Source organism: Rhipicephalus microplus, chromosome 9 (genome assembly GCF_043290135.1).
Source record: "Rhipicephalus microplus isolate Deutch F79 chromosome 9, USDA_Rmic, whole genome shotgun sequence".
Taxonomy (NCBI): domain Eukaryota; kingdom Metazoa; phylum Arthropoda; class Arachnida; order Ixodida; family Ixodidae; genus Rhipicephalus; species Rhipicephalus microplus.
In genome coordinates this window covers 13065995-13086200 of record NC_134708.1, presented here as the reverse complement: position 1 = coordinate 13086200, position 20206 = coordinate 13065995, and the positions used below count along the sequence as shown (strand labels likewise).

General features: G+C 48.1%; 1 protein-coding gene across 1 annotated transcript in view; it reads left to right on the top strand.

Annotated features, from left to right (window-relative positions):
* LOC142772181 (uncharacterized) overlaps positions 1 to 8839 on the top strand; it is an 11629-nt gene extending 2790 nt beyond the window's left edge. Inside the window, exons 3-4 of the mRNA XM_075874344.1 lie at positions 5363 to 5383; positions 8703 to 8839. Coding sequence (XP_075730459.1) covers positions 5363 to 5383; positions 8703 to 8839 — 158 coding nt within the window. The remainder of the gene's footprint in view (positions 1 to 5362; positions 5384 to 8702) is intronic.
* The last annotated feature ends 11367 nt before the right edge of the window (positions 8840 to 20206 follow it).

Sequence of the window (20206 nt, the reverse complement as noted above, 5' to 3'; positions counted from 1 at the left end):
GCGTGCCTGGTGGTCTGACGCTTGGCGCGGCGCGCCATTGGAGGAGTCTGCCCTGACGACAAAGCGGCGCTTCTGATTGGACATTTTGGTTGGACCCGGTGTAAATAAAAGAAGCCCTGCGGCGCGTCGCGATCGGCAGTCCTAGAGAGAGGAGTCCCCATGTCGGAGGGCCGACATGTGTGTGAGTCAGCGGTCTTAGGCGAAAGGCTGACCTATGTGTTAGAGAGGAGAGTTCGGCTTTTCGAGTCTCTGTCGGCCCCAGTGCCGAAATTGTAACGCTTCTGTATATATGCTGTACATAAACCTTGTTTAACTCACCGTCGTCTCGTCCGCTCGTCTTATCGGCTCTGCGCAGAAGCAGTCGCGAGCTGATAAACATACTCTACGCAACAGTGGTGGCTTCGGCGGGATCGGCCCATCGTGCGCAACAGTGGAGGTCAGCGGTGGGATCGGTCCGTTTCTCAACAGTGGTGGAAGCGGCGGGATCGGTCCGTTTCTCAACAGTGGTTGGCAGCTGCGGGATCGGCCGGCGTCAGCGACATCGATGCGGTGAGTGCCTGATGTTTTCCCCTCAGTTCACCAGACTACTCTAGCTCAGGTTGCAGTAGTTTAGAGAAGGGCTGTGTGAAGCATTGTAGTGAGCTTTGATCGTTTCAAGCAAAGTCGAAGTGCTTTGAAACCAAGGTTAATGCGGAGGGGGTAAACACGGGAGAGTGAAAAATTGCTTGCGCGTCTTGCTAGTAGGCTTATAGTGGGTACGGCAAGTAAATTGTTAACAGGGGCAAACAGCAAGAGGCTAGTGTGAACGATGGAGAACCTTAAAGTGAAGGAACTCATCGAAATTTGTGAGGAACTCGGCATAACTTTGGGCCGTGCGAAACGAAAGCAAGCGATCCTTGAGATCATGAAGGATGAGGGAGTGTCGGCTGAGGAAGTCGATGAGGCCTGGGTGGATATTAAGGCACGCCGTGAGGAGGCTGAAAGGCGGGAAATAGAAGCTCGCGAACGTGAGGAGGCTGAAAGGCGAGAAGCTCGCGAACGTGAGGAGGCTGAAAGGCGTGAAGCTCGTGAGGAGGCTGAAAGGCGTGAAGCTCGCGAGGAGGCTGAAAGGCGTGAAGCTCGCGAGGAGGCTGAAAGGCGTGAAGCTCGCGAACGTGAGGAGGCTGAAAGGCGCGAACGTCGCGAGGAGGCCGAGAGACAAGAGCGCCTAGAGTTGAAACGACTAGAATTGGCAATCCTACAGTGTTCGCAGGCGCCTAGCGTAGCTTCTCCAACAGTTCAGGTCAGCGGTTTTAGAATTCGGGACCAACTGCCACCGTTCGTAGTAGGCGAGGACATGGCGAAGTATCTCGTCAAGTTTGAACACGTCTGTGAGCGAAATGCTTTGGAGCAGTCTCTTTGGGCGCGGAACCTGCTAGCTCTTCTTCCCGGCGAAGTGTCCGACGCGATAACTTGCTTATCGAGGGAAGCGTTTGAGAGCTATGACGAGGTTAAGGAAGTGCTCTTGAGACGTTATAAGTTGTCACCCGAGGCTTTCAGGCAAAGGTTTCGGTATGCTAAAAAGGGGAATGAGTCACACGTTGACTTCGCGTTTCGTCTTAAAGCCGATTTGATTGAATGGCTCAAGGGCGAAGGTGTTTATGACGACCGCGATAAAGTGGTGGAATGCGTTGCATTGGAGCAATTCTACCGCTGCATCGAGGAGGATGTCAGACTTTGGCTGCAGGACAGACTTGGGGAAGTACAGTTAAATAAGGCAGCTGAGTTAGCTGAGGAGTATTATGCTCGCCGGAAGTTGCATATCAGGGCAGTGCGCGTTGAAAAGGATGAAAGGAAAGAGGGCTTTTCAAGGAAACCTGATCAACGGAAATCCGCTCCGCACCGTAATTTCAAGAAGGAACCGTCTCTTACGAAGGACAGTGTAGGGGAAGGGCAAACAGAAGCGGAGAAATCGAGTGAGGTTTCTACCACACAGGCATTTGAATCGGAAAACAAACGGAAGCCGGTAATTTGCTACAACTGCAAAAAGGAAGGACACATCGCGAGAAACTGTCAGGAAAAATTTGCCTTCGCAACAATCCGAGAATCAGGAAAAAACATGCGGTTGTTGGAGCCGTATCTCCAAGAAATTAAAGTAAATAAGAAAACGTGCCGAGCGCTTAGAGACTCAGCGGCAACCATGGATGTTGTCCATCCTTCATTGGTGTCTCCGGATGATTTCACAGGAGAATGCGCGTGGATCAGGCAAGTCGCCGAGGAGCAGAGTGTTCGCTTACCAATCGCCACGGTTGTCATTGAAGGCCCGTTCGGTAAGTTTTGCACCGAAGCGGCTGTGTCTGCCGCGCTAAATGATCGTTTTCCTTATCTTTTCTCCAACAACTCGGAGCAGCTTCTCAAAGAGCAGGGCAAATCGTTCTTCCCCAACTTAGCGTGCATGGCCCTCACGCGATCGCAAACGCGGAAGCCTGATCTGGTTCAATGCAGTGAACTCTCAAGTGACCTTGTCGGCGGGTCGACGGAACCCCAGAAAGGAAATTTTCCGCATGAGTCATGTGAGCAGTCACGCGAGCGGCCCGTCGCGAAAGCGGTCGGCACGGCCGGCGCGGTAGGGGGAGACGACATGGCGCCATTGAGTCAGAGCGAGAGGGTTGCAACGCTCTCGCCTGTAGCGGAAAGTTGGAGCGAGCTGCCGAGAGTTGATCGAGAGACGCTCATTCGAGAGCAGCGTGAGGATCTCTCGATTGAAGCGCTAGCGGAAAGCCAAATTGAAGCGCTAGGGGAAAGCCAGAAAAACGCGGCAAAAGTGCTGTCGAAGGAGCACTACGAGGAATCGGTGAAGAAGCGTGCTTTTGAAGTAGGAAGTCAGGTAATGCCGCTGCAGCCATCCAAAAGGAACAAGCTTGAGGTTGATTGGGAAGGGCCCGCCAAAGTATTATCGAAGCCTTGCGATACAAATTATGAAGTGAAATTAGGAAGGCGGCCGGACAAAATTTACAACTTGATGAAACCATACGTTCAACATCAAGCGGTCGTAAATCTGTTGTTGAATGCTTCAAAGGAAGAGGAAGCAGAAATTTTGAGTTCTAGTGAGGTAATTGAAGGGGGATCGAAAGTAATCCGGGAGCAGATAAACCTAGAGCCTAGCGTAAGTGAAGGAGGACCTGAGAAAGAGGACCTGAGAAAGATTGTTTCCGAGTTTGGGTATGTGTTGTCGGACCGTCCCGGAGAAACGACGGTGATCGAACACGATATCAAGCTAAGCGGTGAGGAGTCATTCAGTAGCAAGCCGTATCGTTGTTCCCTTGTGCAACGTCGAAAGTGTGAGCCGCTCTTGGTGCCGCATAGGTATCGTCGCCTAAAAGTGGCCGGTTACTGAAGTGGAGCATGTTGCTCCACAGCGCAACTTTGACGTTCGCTATCAAAAAAAAAAAAAATAAAATAAAGGAAAGGTAAACGCTAAGGCAGGTGCATTGAGCAGTGAGTTCCAGCTAGTAACTTCTCAACCTTTCGATTTCTCGTTGGCGATTCGGGGCAAAATTTTGACCTCATCACGACCTGGGCTGAGCGCTCTTGTTCAGAGTGATCTCAAGGGGCCAACTTTATGTGGTATTCTAATTCGTTGCGTTGTTGTAATTGTGAAAAATTCAAGTTCTTACTTTAAGAGTCTTGTGTCCCACATGTGCCTCTTGATGTAGAGGGAACAAAATTCCGATAGACACGTAGATAGGTATATGTTGTACTATACTTTGTCTGGTGTTCTGTCGGGTGACCGAGGGCACTTGCTTGTGTCGTGTGTTGTCTGTTGTCGAACCGTTCTTAGCCAGTTGCAGAACCATCGACAAGTGCTGAAACCGAAGATGGTCAGAAGAGACGAGTGAAGCTGGTCAGCAAGTTGTGGCGACAAGCCAGTGGAGCTGGGATCCGTCGTCAAAAATGGGATGTGTTCCCGGAACAGTCTGGAGCTGTATTCTCCCCATGGCCCTGGAGGCGAACCTGGAGGGACTTGGCGGACGAGCGCACCTGACATCCGAGCCCCGTGGAAGCAGCTCGTCTTTCCGGTGCATTGTCTGGCGGCGGGGGTGCTGTTATGCCAGCGAGTCCTCGTCAAACGTCCGTGCCTCGGAAAAAGGCAATCTGGGTCAAGGCCAGCCGCAACCCGCCCGACGCGAACATCTCAACGGCGTGAACACGCGCGGCGCCCTCTGGCCCAGGTGCAGTGAGTCAGCGGCGCACGTGACAGCGAGCCGGCGGCCGCGTGCCTGGTGGTCTGACGCTTGGCGCGGCGCGCCATTGGAGGAGTCTGCCCTGACGACAAAGCGGCGCTTCTGATTGGACATTTTGGTTGGACCCGGTGTAAATAAAAGAAGCCCTGCGGCGCGTCGCGATCGGCAGTCCTAGAGAGAGGAGTCCCCATGTCGGAGGGCCGACATGTGTGTGAGTCAGCGGTCTTAGGCGAAAGGCTGACCTATGTGTTAGAGAGGAGAGTTCGGCTTTTCGAGTCTCTGTCGGCCCCAGTGCCGAAATTGTAACGCTTCTGTATATATGCTGTACATAAACCTTGTTTAACTCACCGTCGTCTCGTCCGCTCGTCTTATCGGCTCTGCGCAGAAGCAGTCGCGAGCTGATAAACATACTCTACGCAACAGTGGTGGCTTCGGCGGGATCGGCCCATCGTGCGCAACAGTGGAGGTCAGCGGTGGGATCGGTCCGTTTCTCAACAACGGTCTGATTCTTTTAAAGGGCGCCCAACAACTCAGCGTTCGAAGGCGATCGACAGAGTGTTTCTATTTTTCTTTCCTCGACATCGATACTCTTCGTATAGGTGATATCGCCCCCTAAACACTTACTTCTTCGTAAAGCACGTGTACAGTGCCAGCACTAGGCTTTCAACCAATGTAAGAGGCCTATTTGCTCGGTGCAATGATAAGAGGCTTATTTACTCCGTGCAATGGCAAAGTGTGTTAAAAATAAAAAACCAGGTGCAAGTGGCATAGCTAAGGGGGTAGGAACTTTAAGCTCACGCCCTCCCCCGTTCCCCCCATTTTTTTTCACCATGCATACATAGCGCAAAATGACCACTTGACTGCCCGCCCGCCACCTTAGATCAATGTGCCCCCACCGCCCACGAAAAAAAAAATGTATACAATACTGCCAGGTGGTTGAAACTTCCAGAGCCCTCACCTACTGAATCTGTCATAATCATGTCGGGGTTTTGGCCATGGCATAAAGAATCATATTTTTTGCCTTCCGTACGTGTTTCCACGTCTCTTTTTCTTTCACGATCACAGTACTAGAATACATTTGCTAAGCCTTCAATGCATTCAGAATGCCGATTTAATTTTTGCAATCTCTTCCTTTCCAGTTCTGGTACGTCATTCACAGCGTGAGTACCGTTGCGAAACTTCCTGAAGCAGTGTAGAAGGCCCGTTTTCGTTCTCACCTCTAGAGGTCTTACCAGCGACAGGTTAACCTTTTGCTTTCAATCACAAAAATAAGAACGAGTCAATATGTTCTAAATAATAAGCCTAAATAAATAAATAAACCTTCGATGGCATTGTGTCGGTGTCAAGGCATTAAAATCGTCCGAAAAGACTGTACGCGAGGACGAAAAGAAACTTCGAGACAATCTTTTAGTTTCATTGAGTACGTCATCGCTGCTCGTTTGGCCATTTCCATTTACACTGTTTGGGAGCCTCTAGGTCATGCATGCGAAAGGTTATAACGTTAGGCCCTCCAAAACATCAAATCTCGTCATGCAGTTGCCAGCAGTAATGCCGACATATTTACTATATTGATAATGAACCCAGAAGCTCTTGAGCTCATATAGTTTCATCTTTGTCTGTAGAATAAATCTTTGTGAAAAATAAACTGTGATATAGCCGGAATTCTACCTGTGAAATACAAATCACAGCTACGAAGTGATTCGCGTGGTTATTTACCATTTGCTACTCGTTTTGCGGATCATATCGCGTCATCATCAAACTATGGCCTCGACGATTTGCTACGGCAACGCGACGTTGCCGGTGCTAATCGCGGAGGCCACGATCTAACAAATACTTCAAGTATTCGCGCTAACATGCGAGTGACTTTCACATGAGACTGTCGGTAGCGTGGAACTGGGCTTAAGTTTCTTTTCGTGAGTTATTAACAACTGTCGGCTGCCGGCGATCGTGTTTCTCTCTGCTTGTTATTCATTTATCGATGGTTAATATTATTTTGCTCGTATCTTTGTTTTAGGTGATAATTTACGTGGTTATGTTGGCGCAGCTAAAAAAATACTTCGGTAACGAAAGGTTAATACTCGCTGACGTTGAAGACAAGTCAACAGTAACGGGGATGTTATTTTGTTGAATAATTCAGTCTAAACTAATACGAGTTAAGTTAGGGGCTGTACGAGACCTGAAAATGGACGGCAAGATCGACCTGAAGCTCTCCCTCTTCATGTTAATGACATATTGGCTATATATAATGGTTTTATACTCGCACTCATTGGTAATATATTGTCACCTCGTTTCCCTGATTCTGCGCTCTTCTCTGCGTCCCGCCTTTTCTGCTAGAGCAGCGTGTCTAAAGTTGAAATATCAAGCAACTAGCCTGCAAGGAAGTTTTGCTGCAACCCACTTCCTTACTTTCCGTGCAGGTACCACTCGAAGGTCGTACACGCACGTTTTCAGACAGCCTGAATGGCCCAAGCGTGAGTATTGAAAATATATTGTGTCTACGCAGTAATATGTATGGTGAATTGTCATATTTCTTGGTACTTGATTATTCTCGTAAAATGACTGGGTCTGTTTTATCTCCTGACACCCAGTGTAACAAATAGGTAGGCTCGTTTCTTGTCCCAGAAAATATTCGGAAGACAACGTACGCCGCTCATGGGGTGAGGTGATGTCCGATTTTGATTCGACCGGTATGGACATCAATGCAGCAAACTGAACAAAGAAAATCAAAAGAAGGTGACATAAAGAACTTTGGAAAAGAATAAAAAGACATCAAATTTCGGTGTTGCTGCTGCCTGACGAAACTGACTTGATGCTGCTTTCGGTGTCTACTTCCAGTTACTTGACTCACTTCCAGTGACCTACATCGTTCTTGTATTCACTTCCGGCTTCCGGTTAGCGCTTCTAGTCTCTTAATTGACATTTAGTTGCTGTTTCCCGTCCATTGGCTCTCTCCTTCTCTCTCTGAGTTTCTCCACATACACGAACACAAAATGATAAAAGGCAAAGGAAAACATAAGCGCTGAAATTTAACTAAGAAATGCAAAATTCATAAAGCCAATATTGAAACGTTCATATATTCAAGTTTGTCTTCACTAAATTGCAATCTACTGATACAGTTGCCTCACAACTATTTCAGTCACCAAAATGAGCATTGTTAAAGACACACCAAAAATAATTTTTCTTTTATTAGTATATTGCCCTTGCGCAATATCTTAATCTCCAAGATTTACGCGAGAAGACACTTCGTAAGCGAGAAAGCGCGCTAAGAGAAAATTCCAGTGATCACACCACATTGAAATACCTGCATCAATCACCATGACGTCATCTATTGACGTCTCCCACTGGGGCCTGCAATGTTCCTAATTTTTTTTAAAACGAAATACATTGTCCTACAAGGTGGCGGAACACTTAACATACCAAGTTTCAAAAAAAAAAAACGTTGGACCACTATCGCCCAAGTCTGAAAAATACGCTTTGGAATCCATAACGTCACCCGTGGAGAGTTTAGTACAAAATTAAAAAATGAGTCCTTGATTATCTTCTCGCTTTTCTTTTAGGGTCCATTGAAGGTCACACTCTGTACTCCTATTTATTTATTTATTTATTTATTTATTTATTTATTTATTTATTTATTTATTTATTTATTTCGATTACCCTCATGGCACATAAAGGCGTTACAGAGGGGGTGGGTAATACAACAAAAATGCAGTAAAAGTAGAACATAAAAATACAAGTCAGTGAGAATACATGTTTAAACACAAAAAGTTATTTAGGGTACATAACATCATCTGTCAGTGCAGTTTTGGATGATGATGCGTCTTCAATGCAAGCGATGGAGGACGAAAGGCGGTTCCACTCGTCACTGGTTTTTGGCAGAAAGGAAAAAAAAAACATTAGTGCAAAAGAGAGGAGTGAATACTTTATGCTCATAATCAAGACGTCACGATATGTATGACGATTGTGATATGAGCTCCTGTCTAATTGAATTGTTCGAGTGAAGCTTTTTTGGGAAAAGGCATAGACGAGAAATTTTTCTTCTAAGCTGCAAATCAAGTAGTCTGAGATCAGATTTCATTAATGAAACGCTAGCTGAGCGGAAATAGTTTGACATAATGAAACGTGCTGATCGATTTTGAACGAACTCAATAATGATTTTTAATGTTTTTAGACCAGGGTCCCAAACAGAGGATGCATACTCGAATTTTGGTCTGATGAGTGTTTTTTAAAGTAGCAATTTTTAATGGCGTGATGCATTCGAAAAATTTCCGCGTATGTACCCGAGTGATTTATTGGTATTGTTAGTGATGTAATGAACGTGTGTATGCCAAGAAAGGTTATTCGTTATGTGAAATCCGATATACTTATACGAGGTTACGTATTCAAGTATCTCGGACTACTTGAACTACTAGTTGAATATACTAGTCAAGTATATTTGAATATACTTCGCTAGTATATATTTCTATACGACCAACTGTGCAGCGGAGAAGGTGAACGGCACGTGTGACGTGGTGACCACGTGTCGAGACGAGGCAGAGTGCGTGGATGGCCAGTGCGTGTGCAGGCAACCTCCGTTTGTGGTCGTCGGAGGAATCTGTGTCTACAACTTCACACAATAGAAGACGCCGAAGTATGCTGCACACGGTGAACGTACAATCGATGCAACGGATATTGTGTGGACTCGTTTACACTGGAGAGGCGTGAACATAATCGAGAGATATTAGGCCACATGGTTCGTATAAGTGTTATACTATACTATGTTATGCTATATTGCTCAGTATATCAAGCTACACTGTACTCTACTACACAATGACCAGTAGCAACTCGAGAACAAAAAAAAATTGGCAGATCCCACGTACAGTGGGAATCGACGATATGCGAAGCACAAATGAGGAAGTTTGATATGTCACTTTAAAATCAGCACAACGTTACGAGGTGGAGGTAAATGATGCCGTACATCACTTCCGTGTCATGATTATCATGTTTGGATGTGTCGTTTACCTTCGTCATCTATTCACGTCACGTGATAACAAATTTAGTATATGTGGAGCTAGCGAAGCGACCGCGAGCACGCAATGAGCGTGGTATGTTGTCATGTTCTTACATGACACGCATGTCAGGATCGTCATGGTTGCACCAGTCATATATTTAGTCATCCATTGCCGTCACGTAACACCTAATTTGATATATGTTGAGCTAGCAAAACGGCCGCGAGCACATCATGAAGGGCCCAATATACTCCAATGTAGCGTTGACGCGCGCGCACGCTAGGCACAGCGACACTACGTTAGCGAAACGCGAGCACTCTATAGTCTGACGCCAGGCGCGACCGGCGCGACCAGCGTCCGTCGGCAAGGCTCGACGACAACTGGTGCGAAATGCGACATACTGCATTTCGCGCCGATGCGTTACCCAGACACATAGAGTGTCATACAGTAATGCCTAAAGTAGAATCTGGCGCTATAGTGTCTACGCGGGCTCCTTCCGTGGCGCTTGTACCCCCATCGGAATTATGGGAAGTACAGGCTTCGAATCCGCTTTAGGTGGATAACGTTCTTGAGATTGGCGACGCTTTTTTTTTTTGGGGGGGGGGGGTATAAAACAAAATGATATGACCTCAAATTTAATTTAAACTTGCTCCAATTATTTGTGTGCGAACTTTATTGCAAAAAGTTTTTGTGACCAGGCGGCTAAAATGAAACCTGGGCAAATTCGACCATCAAGGTTTGCATTGTTGTGCCATTGCGTTCCAGATATGGCATCAAAATTTTAATAATTATATTTTACAACACTTGAAAACAAACATGCTTGTTTTTCTCTGAAAAGTATGTATTATCTATTTATGGAAATATCAATAGAGTATTAACTGTGAAACACTCATCGTTTTGTCTTCTGCGACGCTAGGTACGCCTGTCCCAGCAACGCCTTCTAAATTTTCTATGAGGCATTGGTCCCAGTGGTCTGCCCTCAACGCACCTCTGGTTTTGTTGTGAAGTCGAGTCAGCGGAGCGTGGTGGTGCGTCTACTTTGCTTCGTCATCGCTTGGCAGTCGATTTAAAACGAGCTTACAGGCAAGATGCGCTCGTGAAAAGCATGAACTCAAAACAATATCCTGCCCTGGCATGAGACACTACATCTCTGTGCAGCGGTGAGTGGACTGTCAAGTACAACTGTCAAGTAAACTGTCAAGTACAACTTAGGCCGCGTTCACACTGAGCATTCCGGCCGCCGAAAGTGCTCCGAATCCGGTTCGGCAGCGGCGAGATCCGCCGAAAGGGCCCTCTCCGCGCCGATCGCTCTCGGACCAATTTTTGCGGCGTCTGCCGCCGAATCGATCACTGCAGACCAATAGGAGCGCTAGTCAAGGAATTTGGAAAAATGGCGGCGAAGCCCTACTCACTTGTTATGACGCAGTGCACGTAACTGAATGTTGAAACCAACGAGAGTTTAAACTACTCTGTGCCCACTTCGCGTCCGTATTTCATGGAAGAGGTGACCGAGCTTGCTGTTGGCGTGACCGAGCTTGTTGCGGTCTTGCAGAGCAAAACGAACCCACGAACGCCGCTGGCTTCGGTGGTTTTTCTGCTCTTCGTGCATTACAAGACAGCCACTTGCCAGCAAAGTAAGCAGTACTGTCTTTCCTTGCTTCTTGCGTACGAGAATCGTTGAAGTATACACCACCGGATAGCATAGCGGCATTCGCGAGCCGCGAAAACAACCGTGTGACGGCGCATCCATCCCACGTTCGCCCCAGTAGATGGCATATTCGGCGGCGCAGGGCGCGTCTAGTGCGAACGACGCTGCGTTTCGGCGGCAGGGAAAGTTCGGTCGCTGTAGAAAGCGGATGTTTCAGTGTGAACTAGGCTTTATAAAGCTCTAACGTCTCAGCAAATCAGGAGATCTAGTGTTAGTCAGCCTTTTCGAACGACAAAGGAACTGCTTCAGCCTCTTTCACCGCACCCCACTATCCACGCTGCACGAAGAACGAAACTGAAACAGTCAGTCAGTCAGTCAAGAACTTTAATATATGGTCCTGAGGAGTTTAAGCCACCAGGGTGCCCACGTGGGACATCCTAGCAGCCGCTACCGTAGGCGACGCCCGAGTCGGGGCGGGAACGTGGTGGCGTTCCGCCAGTTCTTGGGCCCTCTGGACTGCCTTAAGTTGGTTTCGGAGATTGGGGCTCCTGAGTGCCTCCTCCCAGTCGGACTCACTGGTGAGAGGTCCCTGAGGTAACGCGGGACATTGCCAGAGCATGTGCGCGAGTGAACAGTACACTTCTGTGCAATCTGGGCACTGTGAATTTATGTCTGAGTTGTAATGGCTGAGTCGGCCCCGTGATGGGTACGATCTCGTTTGTAACATTCTAAAGGCTACTTCTTGCGCGCGTTCGAGTTTTGAATGGGGTAAAGGGTATCGGCTTCTGTTGTGTCGGTAGTGGGAGGTAATTTCATGGAAGGTGAGTAGTGGGTCATTAAACTGCACGTCTGGGCCCAGCTCTTCGGTGGCTGATTGATCGTCACGGCGGGTCAGTTCTCGTGCTCGATCATGAGCCATTTCGTTGAGGTTGGGTTGTTGTGGGTGAACGTCTTTGCCCATGTGGGCAGGGAACCAAGAGAGGTAGTGCGAGCCCGTATATTTCCGTGTTTGTAAAATGCGGGCTGCTTCTGGAGCGATGTTGCCGGTTTCGTAAGCCCGAATGGCGGCGCGAGAGTCTGTGAAGACATTAGTGAGTGAGGGGTCGGTCATCGCTAAAGCTATAGCAACTTGTTCGGCTATGGCGCTTGTTGATAGCCTTACCGAGGCGGCTGAGCGTAGGGCTCCGTCGCCATCTACTACCGCGAGTGCGAAAGAGGAGGAGTTACCGTATTGCGCCGCGTCGACGAATGCGGTAGAGTTGCGATTCGCGGCGGTACGGTTGAGGATCGCGCGAGCGCGGGCCAGCCGTCTGCCTTCGTTGTGTTGTGGGTGGACATTTCGCGGAAATGGGGTTACCATGTAAGTAGCGCGGACAACTCTGGGGAGGGTTACTGCGCGTTCAAGGCAGGGGTGTGGGGACATGCCGGCCTCGCTTAGAAGTCGGCGGCCTGCCTTGGAGGAGGAGAGGCGGATCACTTGGGCCGTGGTCTGGGCCTCGATCACTTCATCGATGCCGTTGTGCATGCCTAGTTGGTCGAGACGGGAAGTGCTCGTGTTTTGTGGCAAACCAAGGACTTGTTTAATGCTTTTGCGCATGAGTGTGTTTAGTTTCGTCTTTTCTACCTTCGTCCAGTTGTGGGCAGAGGCGACGTAATTGATGTGACTCATTAGGAACGCGTGGTATATGCGCAGAAGGTTGGCCTCTCCAAGGCCTCGTCTACGACCCGAGACTCGCTGAATGAGTCGGAGCATGTTCTCGGTTTTAGCTGTGATATGTTTAATTGTTCTTGCATGACAGCCAGTGGCCTCGACGAGGAGGCCGAGAATGCGTATGGAGTCCACGCGGGGTATTCGCTGCTCATCTTTGGCGTGTAGCGCTATGGGTAGATCACATAAGGGTGTTAAGTTACGAACGCCTTGGCGAGATTGCCGGTACAGTAGCAACTCAGATTTTGTGGGCGACAAACGAAGTCCAGTGTTTTTTAAGTAGGCTTCTGTGGTATCGAGAGCAGTTTGAAGGGCTTGCTCCAACTCCGCCAATGAGCCTCCCGGGCACCAGATGGTGATGTCATCTGCGTATATAGCATGGTTTATGTTTGGAATGTCGCGGAGTTTGTCAGATAGTCCCTTCATTACTATGTTAAAAAGGAGTGGAGAAATGACTGCCCCTTGTGGTGTCCCGTTGGAACCTAATGTGTAAGTATCGGATGTAAGTTGCGATAAATGCAGCTGAGCTTTTCGATTTTGCAGAAAAGAACGAATGTACGCCTGGAATCTTTTACCGAGACCAAGGCTGGCAATGGATTCCAGTATAAAGCGGTGTGAGACGCTGTCGAATGCTTTAGTGAGGTCTAGGGCGAGAATGCCACGAACATCTCTCGTTTTTGAGTCGAAGATCTGTTTCTTTAGTAATAGCATGACGTCTTGTGTTGAAAGGTGCGGACGGAACCCGACCATGTTGAACGGAAAGAGTTCGTGATCCTCTATGTAGCGCGATACACGATTTAGGATGACATGTTCAGCTGCTTTTCCTATGCATGAGGTTAGGGAAATCGGGCGTAGATTGTCGAAGTTGAGTGGTTTACCTGGCTTTGAGAGAAGGATTACCGTGGCCGTGCGCCATTGTTCAGGTACCTGGCCAGTTTCCCACATGTAATTAATGTCTTTTGTGAGTAGTGTGATGGCTTGGTCGTCTAAATTTCGCAACAGGCGGTTGGTTACCTTGTCAGGACCGGGGGCTGATCTGCTGTTGAGGTTGTTTAATGCCTCCCGAATTTCTGACTCCGTGAAGGGTTCGTCGAGTTCGGGTATCGTTTCGCATTCTATTTCTGGGTAGTCGGTGGGTTGTGCTGTGTTTAAGGGGAGGTGACGTTTGGAGATTTCTTCAAGAAAGGATGAGTTTGTTCCTCCCATCTTTTTGTGCGAGTGTAGGAGCCGGTCTATGGCATGGCTCTGGTTGTTTTTTGTTTCGCAGTCGTCCAGCATGTATTTTAGGAGGTTCCATTTACCCCCAGTTCGCATGCGGCCGTCGACCGCCGAGCAGAGTTCATGCCATTGGAGTCGTGTGAGCTCCGTGCAATATTTGGCGATGTCTTGGTTCAGTATTGATAGACGTTTTCGTAAGCGTCTGTTTAGTCGTTGTGTTTTCCAGCGCGCGAGTATTGACGCTTTTGCCTCGAGCAAATGTGCGAGGTGTGGGTCCATTCTCGGGACCTCGAGTTCTGTTTGTATTGTTTTCGTTGTTTTGGCTATGTCTTCCTGAAGTGAGGTGAGTAGTTCGGTGAATGTGTTGTATTCCTTTGTGTTGTTTTTGCGGAGGGTGCGGAAGGCATCCCAGTCCGTTAGCGTGAATGTACGGGGTGGGGCTGATGCGTTGGGTAGTTCGGTTCGTATGATGAAGTGATCGCTGCCCAGGTTTTCCTGCGTATTGGTCCAGGTGTGGCCTGTGACGTTACGGGTAAATACCAAGTCCGGCGTAGTGTCGCGTTGTACCGATGTTCCAAGTCTCGTAGGGAATCGGTGATCTGTGATGAGTCTGAGGGACAAGTCGTCAATTGCTCGCGTGAGGTTAGTGCCTTTAGCCGTTGCCTGGGGGTAACCCCATGACGGGTGGGGGGCATTGAAGTCGCCTGCTATAACAAGCGGAGAGTTTCGCGCAAGCGTTGTGGCTTTAGTTAAGAGCGCATGGAAGGACTGTCTGTAGTCTGACGGGGAGCTGTAAACGTTAAGGATAAAAACGCTTTGTTTTAAAAAACGGTTTGGTACGAGTTCGACGAGTATCGCTTCCAGGCGGCTGCGGGTGGGTAATACCTCATGTACTATGTGAGCAAATTTCTTGCTAATCAGCGTGGCTATACCTCTCTTGGTATCCCCTCGTTGTGAGATGGGGTGGTAACCCGATAGTGTGAGAGTATCACAAAGGGTCTCCTGTAGTAATATTACGTGAGGCTTCTTGGGTTGCGCTTTAATGTACTGCAGCAGTGGGGTTTTACGGTTCACGAAGCTAGCGCAATTCCACTGCCAAATTTCTAACGTGTTTTGGGTTGTTGAAGCCATGATGATTACATTGAATTTGGTGGCCCAGGCAGGTTTGCCGTAGGATCCACAGAAACTACTGTTCTGGCTTTGGTTTTAGCTTTTATGGTGGCTTTTTGCTCTAGAGCTTCCACCCGGCGTGACAGCGTGTCGATGTTATCGTGGTTTTCTCGCGTGAGACGTAAGATTTCGTTTAGAGTGTCTTCTGGTGAGTCGCTGTCATTCGTGTCCGCTTCGCAGAGTGGTGGGGCTCTGCGTTTAGGTTTGCTAACATCTACAGTGGATGAGGGGGGATCTTTAGGAGCTGTGAGAGTTTGTATTTGTTGCCTCGCCTCATTTAGTTGTGTGGTGAGCTGTTGTATGGTTGCCCGAAGACCTGCTAGTTCTGCTCGTAGAGTTGTAACTACCTCGCTTTCATGCTCTGGCAATGAGGGCCGCGTTACCTTTGTGACTGGCGGCGTGCTCCGTAGCGGTGGTTTCTTCCCTTGGAGTCGGTCCGCCCATGTCAGCTCAGCCTGGCGAGATGGGGAGTGTCGCCTGGAGCGGGAGTGGCTGCGCTGGGCACTGCGACGTCTCGCTGTCGGTGTGAGGGAGCGGCTTCGCCTGGATGTCGCATAGGTGCTCGAGGTGGCGCTGGAATCGCGGGAGCTGGCTCCACTCGATCCTCGGGAGCGGCTACGACCGCGTCGACGGCGTCGGCGTCGTCGTTGGCGTACGATGTACGGAACTTGAAATTTACGTTTGCAGTCCTTATCGGCAGTGGGGTGTGGTCCACCGCAGAGGGTGCAGTGGGGCTTACATTGGTGGTTCTCGGGTGGGGTTTTGAGTCCGCACTTTCGGCACCACGTTGTGTTAGGATTAGGGCAAACGTCTGCACGGTGGCCGAGGCTGCCGCAGTTGTAACAAACTTCCGTGTGTCTGCGGAAAAGCGTGCATCGAACTATGCTCGCCCCGCAGTATACATAATTGGGAACTTGCATTCCTTGGAACAGGATGGTGACGGCTGTGGTGTTCTTGATGCGTTTCACCTCCAGGGCACTCGGGTTGCGCTTTGTGACGATCAGTTCTCGGAGCTGGGTATCGGTGAGGTCAATGTCAATGCCTCGGATGACGCCTTTGCACGTGTTATCGGGTGGAGCCGGATATACAGCAACTCGGTACAGAGTGTCTCGCAGCCGTAGTTGCTGTACCATGGTATAAGCTCGTGCGTTTCGTTCGATAGGGGTACACACTACAAAAATGTTCTGGGTGACATTTGGGCATATAGAGTCTTCCATGAGGTCTTGAGGAGCCAGGGCGGCGGCCATCGCCAGGGCTTGCTCAAACTGCACCGGCGTGATTTTAGCCACGTTGAGGCCATCTCGGGGCCTTACGATTATGCGATATGTGTCCCTCGGAACTGAAACAGTAGAAAAAAATTTGTAAACTGTTCGCTAGCTAACCCTATCCAATCCGAAGCCTGCACTTCTTATAATTCCCATGTAGGTACACAGTCACAGCGCCAGATTCCTCTCCAGTTATTATTGTATGAAACTCTATGCCCAGACAACACTGCCTCTCCCTCTTTTCGTGACGGAGGAATGCAGGACGCGCTGAAACGCGCATACACCAAAACAATGCAGTGCGGCGCGCGCCTGCGAGTATATGGCCAGGCGTTGATATGGCAGAACCGGCGCCTGGCGTCTCAACGCCGGCGTGACGCGACGAAATGAACACCGGCGAGCACGCGCACCGCGTCACGTAGAAATGTATTGGCGCCTTGACTGTGGCATGTAGTCATATTCTCACATGACACACATCTCATGATTATCATGTTTGCACCAGTCACATACCTTCGTCATCCATTGACGTCACGTAATACCAATTTTGACATGTGTGAAGCTGGCGAAATAGCCGCGAGCGCATCATGAGTGTGGCATGGAGTCATGTTGTTACATGAAACGCATGTCATGATTATCATGTTTGTATGGGTCATTTACATATGTCGTCCGTTCGCGTCGTGTAATATCGAGTTCTGTACATGTTAAACTACCGATACGGCCGCGAGCGCATCATAAGAGTAGCATATAGTCACGTTGTTACATGACACGCATCTAATGTTTATCACGTTTGCCCCAGTATCATACCTTCGTCATCCATTCACGTCCCATAATAACAAATTTGGTGAAGCTAGCGGAACGGCCGCCAGCTCATCATGAGCTTGGCATGTAGCCATGTTGTTACAAAACACGCATGTCATGATTTTCACGTTAGGGTCTGTCGCTTGTGTTCGCCATGCAATCATGTCATACCATACCAGTTTTGCAACATGCCATGAGAACGAAACCACCGCAAGAGCTGCAAGGACTATAAAATGTAAATCATGACATTCATGACATCCATGTCATGATTTTTATGTTATGACTAGTCGAATATATTCTTCATACAGTCATGTTATGCCATACCAAGTTTGGTATTGATACCATCATCCAAGCGGCCAGGAGAGCTAAATGTCATAGGCGGATAGATAGATAGATAGATAGATAGATAGATAGATAGATAGATAGATAGATAGATAGATAGATAGATAGATAGATAGATAGATAGATAGATAGATAGATAGATAGATAGATACGGTCAATGTCGCCGAAGATCGCTAAGAAATGCTTCGAATTTAATACATAACTTCAGCCTGAGAACTGAGGTACGCCTGTCATCTGTTCTAGAGGGTCGACCTCGGTGGTTTGGGTTGTAACCACAGGTGATATATATCGCTGCTAATATACATTGTGAAATAAAAGTTCGTCGTCCCTCGCTAAAGTGTTGAGCTTGGCTGAGCACTGAAGTCGTAAGTTTTGCTGAACTTCTCCTGTGTGTCTAAATTTTCGACCGAAAGCTAGCGATGTGAACACGGGCCTCTATAAGAAAGTCACCTACTTGAAATAAGTTATCGTTGTGTCAAAAAGTACCTTCCAACCATTATTTTGATTTCTCTGCCAAGGCACACGGGACGGCTCTATGCTCTCCCATAGTATAGTACATCGTACGCTAAATCGTTTACTTCTACACGCACTTCCCGAGCACCTCCGATTCCCAGGTTTTCGAGGTCCACGGGCGGCTTTATGCTCTCCCATAGTAGAGTACCAAGTACTCTAAATCGTTTACGACTTCCTTCTAAACACTTCCCGGTCCGTTATATGCTCCCCCATAGTAGAGTACCTAGCACTCTAAATCGTTAGGCGCTCTTTCTAAACACACATTTTTGAGGTACCTCAGGGATCCGTCCTTGGTTCGCTGCTCTTTCTCATCTTCATAAACGACCTTCCAAACGGCATCATAGAGTAACATATATATGTTACTCTATGACGGCATTTCATCATCCATGCGACTTTTAAATGCGAAGCATTTCTTAGCGAACTTTGGTTACATTGAGCGTATCTATCTATCTATCTATCTATCTATCTATCTATCTATCTATCTATCTATCTATCTATCTATCTATCTATCTATCTATCTATCTATCTATCTATCTATCTATCTATCTATCTATCTATCTATCTATCTATCTATCTATCTATCTATCTATCTATCTATCCGCCTACGACTTTTAGCTCTCCTGGCCGTTTCGATAATGGCATCGATACGAGAATTGGTATTGGCATACCATGACTGTATGAAGAACATATCTGACTTGTCATAACATGAAAATCATGATATGTATATTATGAATGTCATGGTTTACATTTCATGGTCCTGCAGCTCTTGCGGTGATTTCGTTCACATGGCATGTTGCAAAACTGGTATGGTATGACATGATTGCAGGACGAACACAAGCGACAGATCCTAACATGAAAATTATGATGTGCGTGTCATGTAACAACATGACTACATGCCACGCTCAAGATGTGCTAGTGGCCGTTTCGCTAGCGTCATATGTACCAAATTTGGTGTTATGGTACGTGAATGGATGGTGAAGGTATGTGACTGGTGCAAACATGATAATCATGAGATATGTGTCATGTAACAACATGACTACATGCTACGCTCATTATGTGCTCGCGGCCGTTTCGCCAGCTTCACATGTACCAAACTCGGTATTACGCGATGCGAATGGACGACATAGGTAAATGACACATCCAAACATGATAATCAAGACATGCGTTTCATGTAACAACATGACTACATGCCACACTCATGATGCGCTCGTGGTCGTTTCGCTAGCTTCACATATGCCAAATTTGGTGTTACGCGACGCCAATGGATGTCGAAAGTATGTGACTGGTGAAAAACGATAATCATGAGATGCGTGTCATGTGAGAACATGACTACGTGCCAAAGTCAAGGCGCCAATAGATTTCAACGTGACGCGGTGCACGTGCTCGCCGGCCTTCCATTTCGTCGCGTCACGCCAGCGTTGCCACGCGGCCGCCGGTCTTGACAAATACTCGCAGGTAGAGTGTACTTTCTAGTACACTGTATCGTAGGTGTGCGCCCCGCCGCGTTGCTTTGACGCATTGGCGTTTCAGCACGCCCGGCGTCCCTCCGTCACGAAAACAGGGAGACGCAGTGTTGTCTGGGTAACGCATGGGCGCGAAATGCGGCATGTCGCATTTCGCGCCAGGTGCCGTCGGGCCACGCTGACGGACGCTGGTTGCGCCTGGCGTCAAACTATAGAGTGCTCGCGTTTTGCTAACGTAGCGTCGCTGTGCCCAGCGTGCGCGCGCGTCAACGCTACGTTGGAATATATTGGGCCCTCCATGATGCGCTCGCGGCCATTTTGCTATAGCTCAACATATACCGAATTTGGTGTCACGTGGCGTCAATGGATGACAAAAGTACATGACTGGTGCAAACATGATAATCCTGGCAAGCCGACGACATACCGAGCTCATAACGTGCTCGCGGTCGTTTCGCTAGATCCACATATACTAAATTTGGCATCACGCGACTTGAATAGATGACGAAGGTAAACGAGACATCCAAACATGATAATCATGACACGTAAGTTATGTACGACATTATTTACCTCCGCCTCGTAACGTTGTGCTGATCTTAAAGTTACATATCAACCTTTCTCATGCGTGCTTCGCATATCATCAATTCCCACTGTAAATGTGATCTGCCAATTTTTTTAGCAGATTACTATGTTTTTTATCCTTATCATCACACAACAATGAGCATGACATCCTCTAAAACAATTTGCATTTAGTCGAGACTAGGTGTTCCAATTTATTAATGGAACTCAACATCTCGAAATGCAAAGTGATGCAGATATCTCGTAAGTGCTCGAACAGCGATTACGTGTACTCCCTAAACTCGACAGATTTGTCCTCCG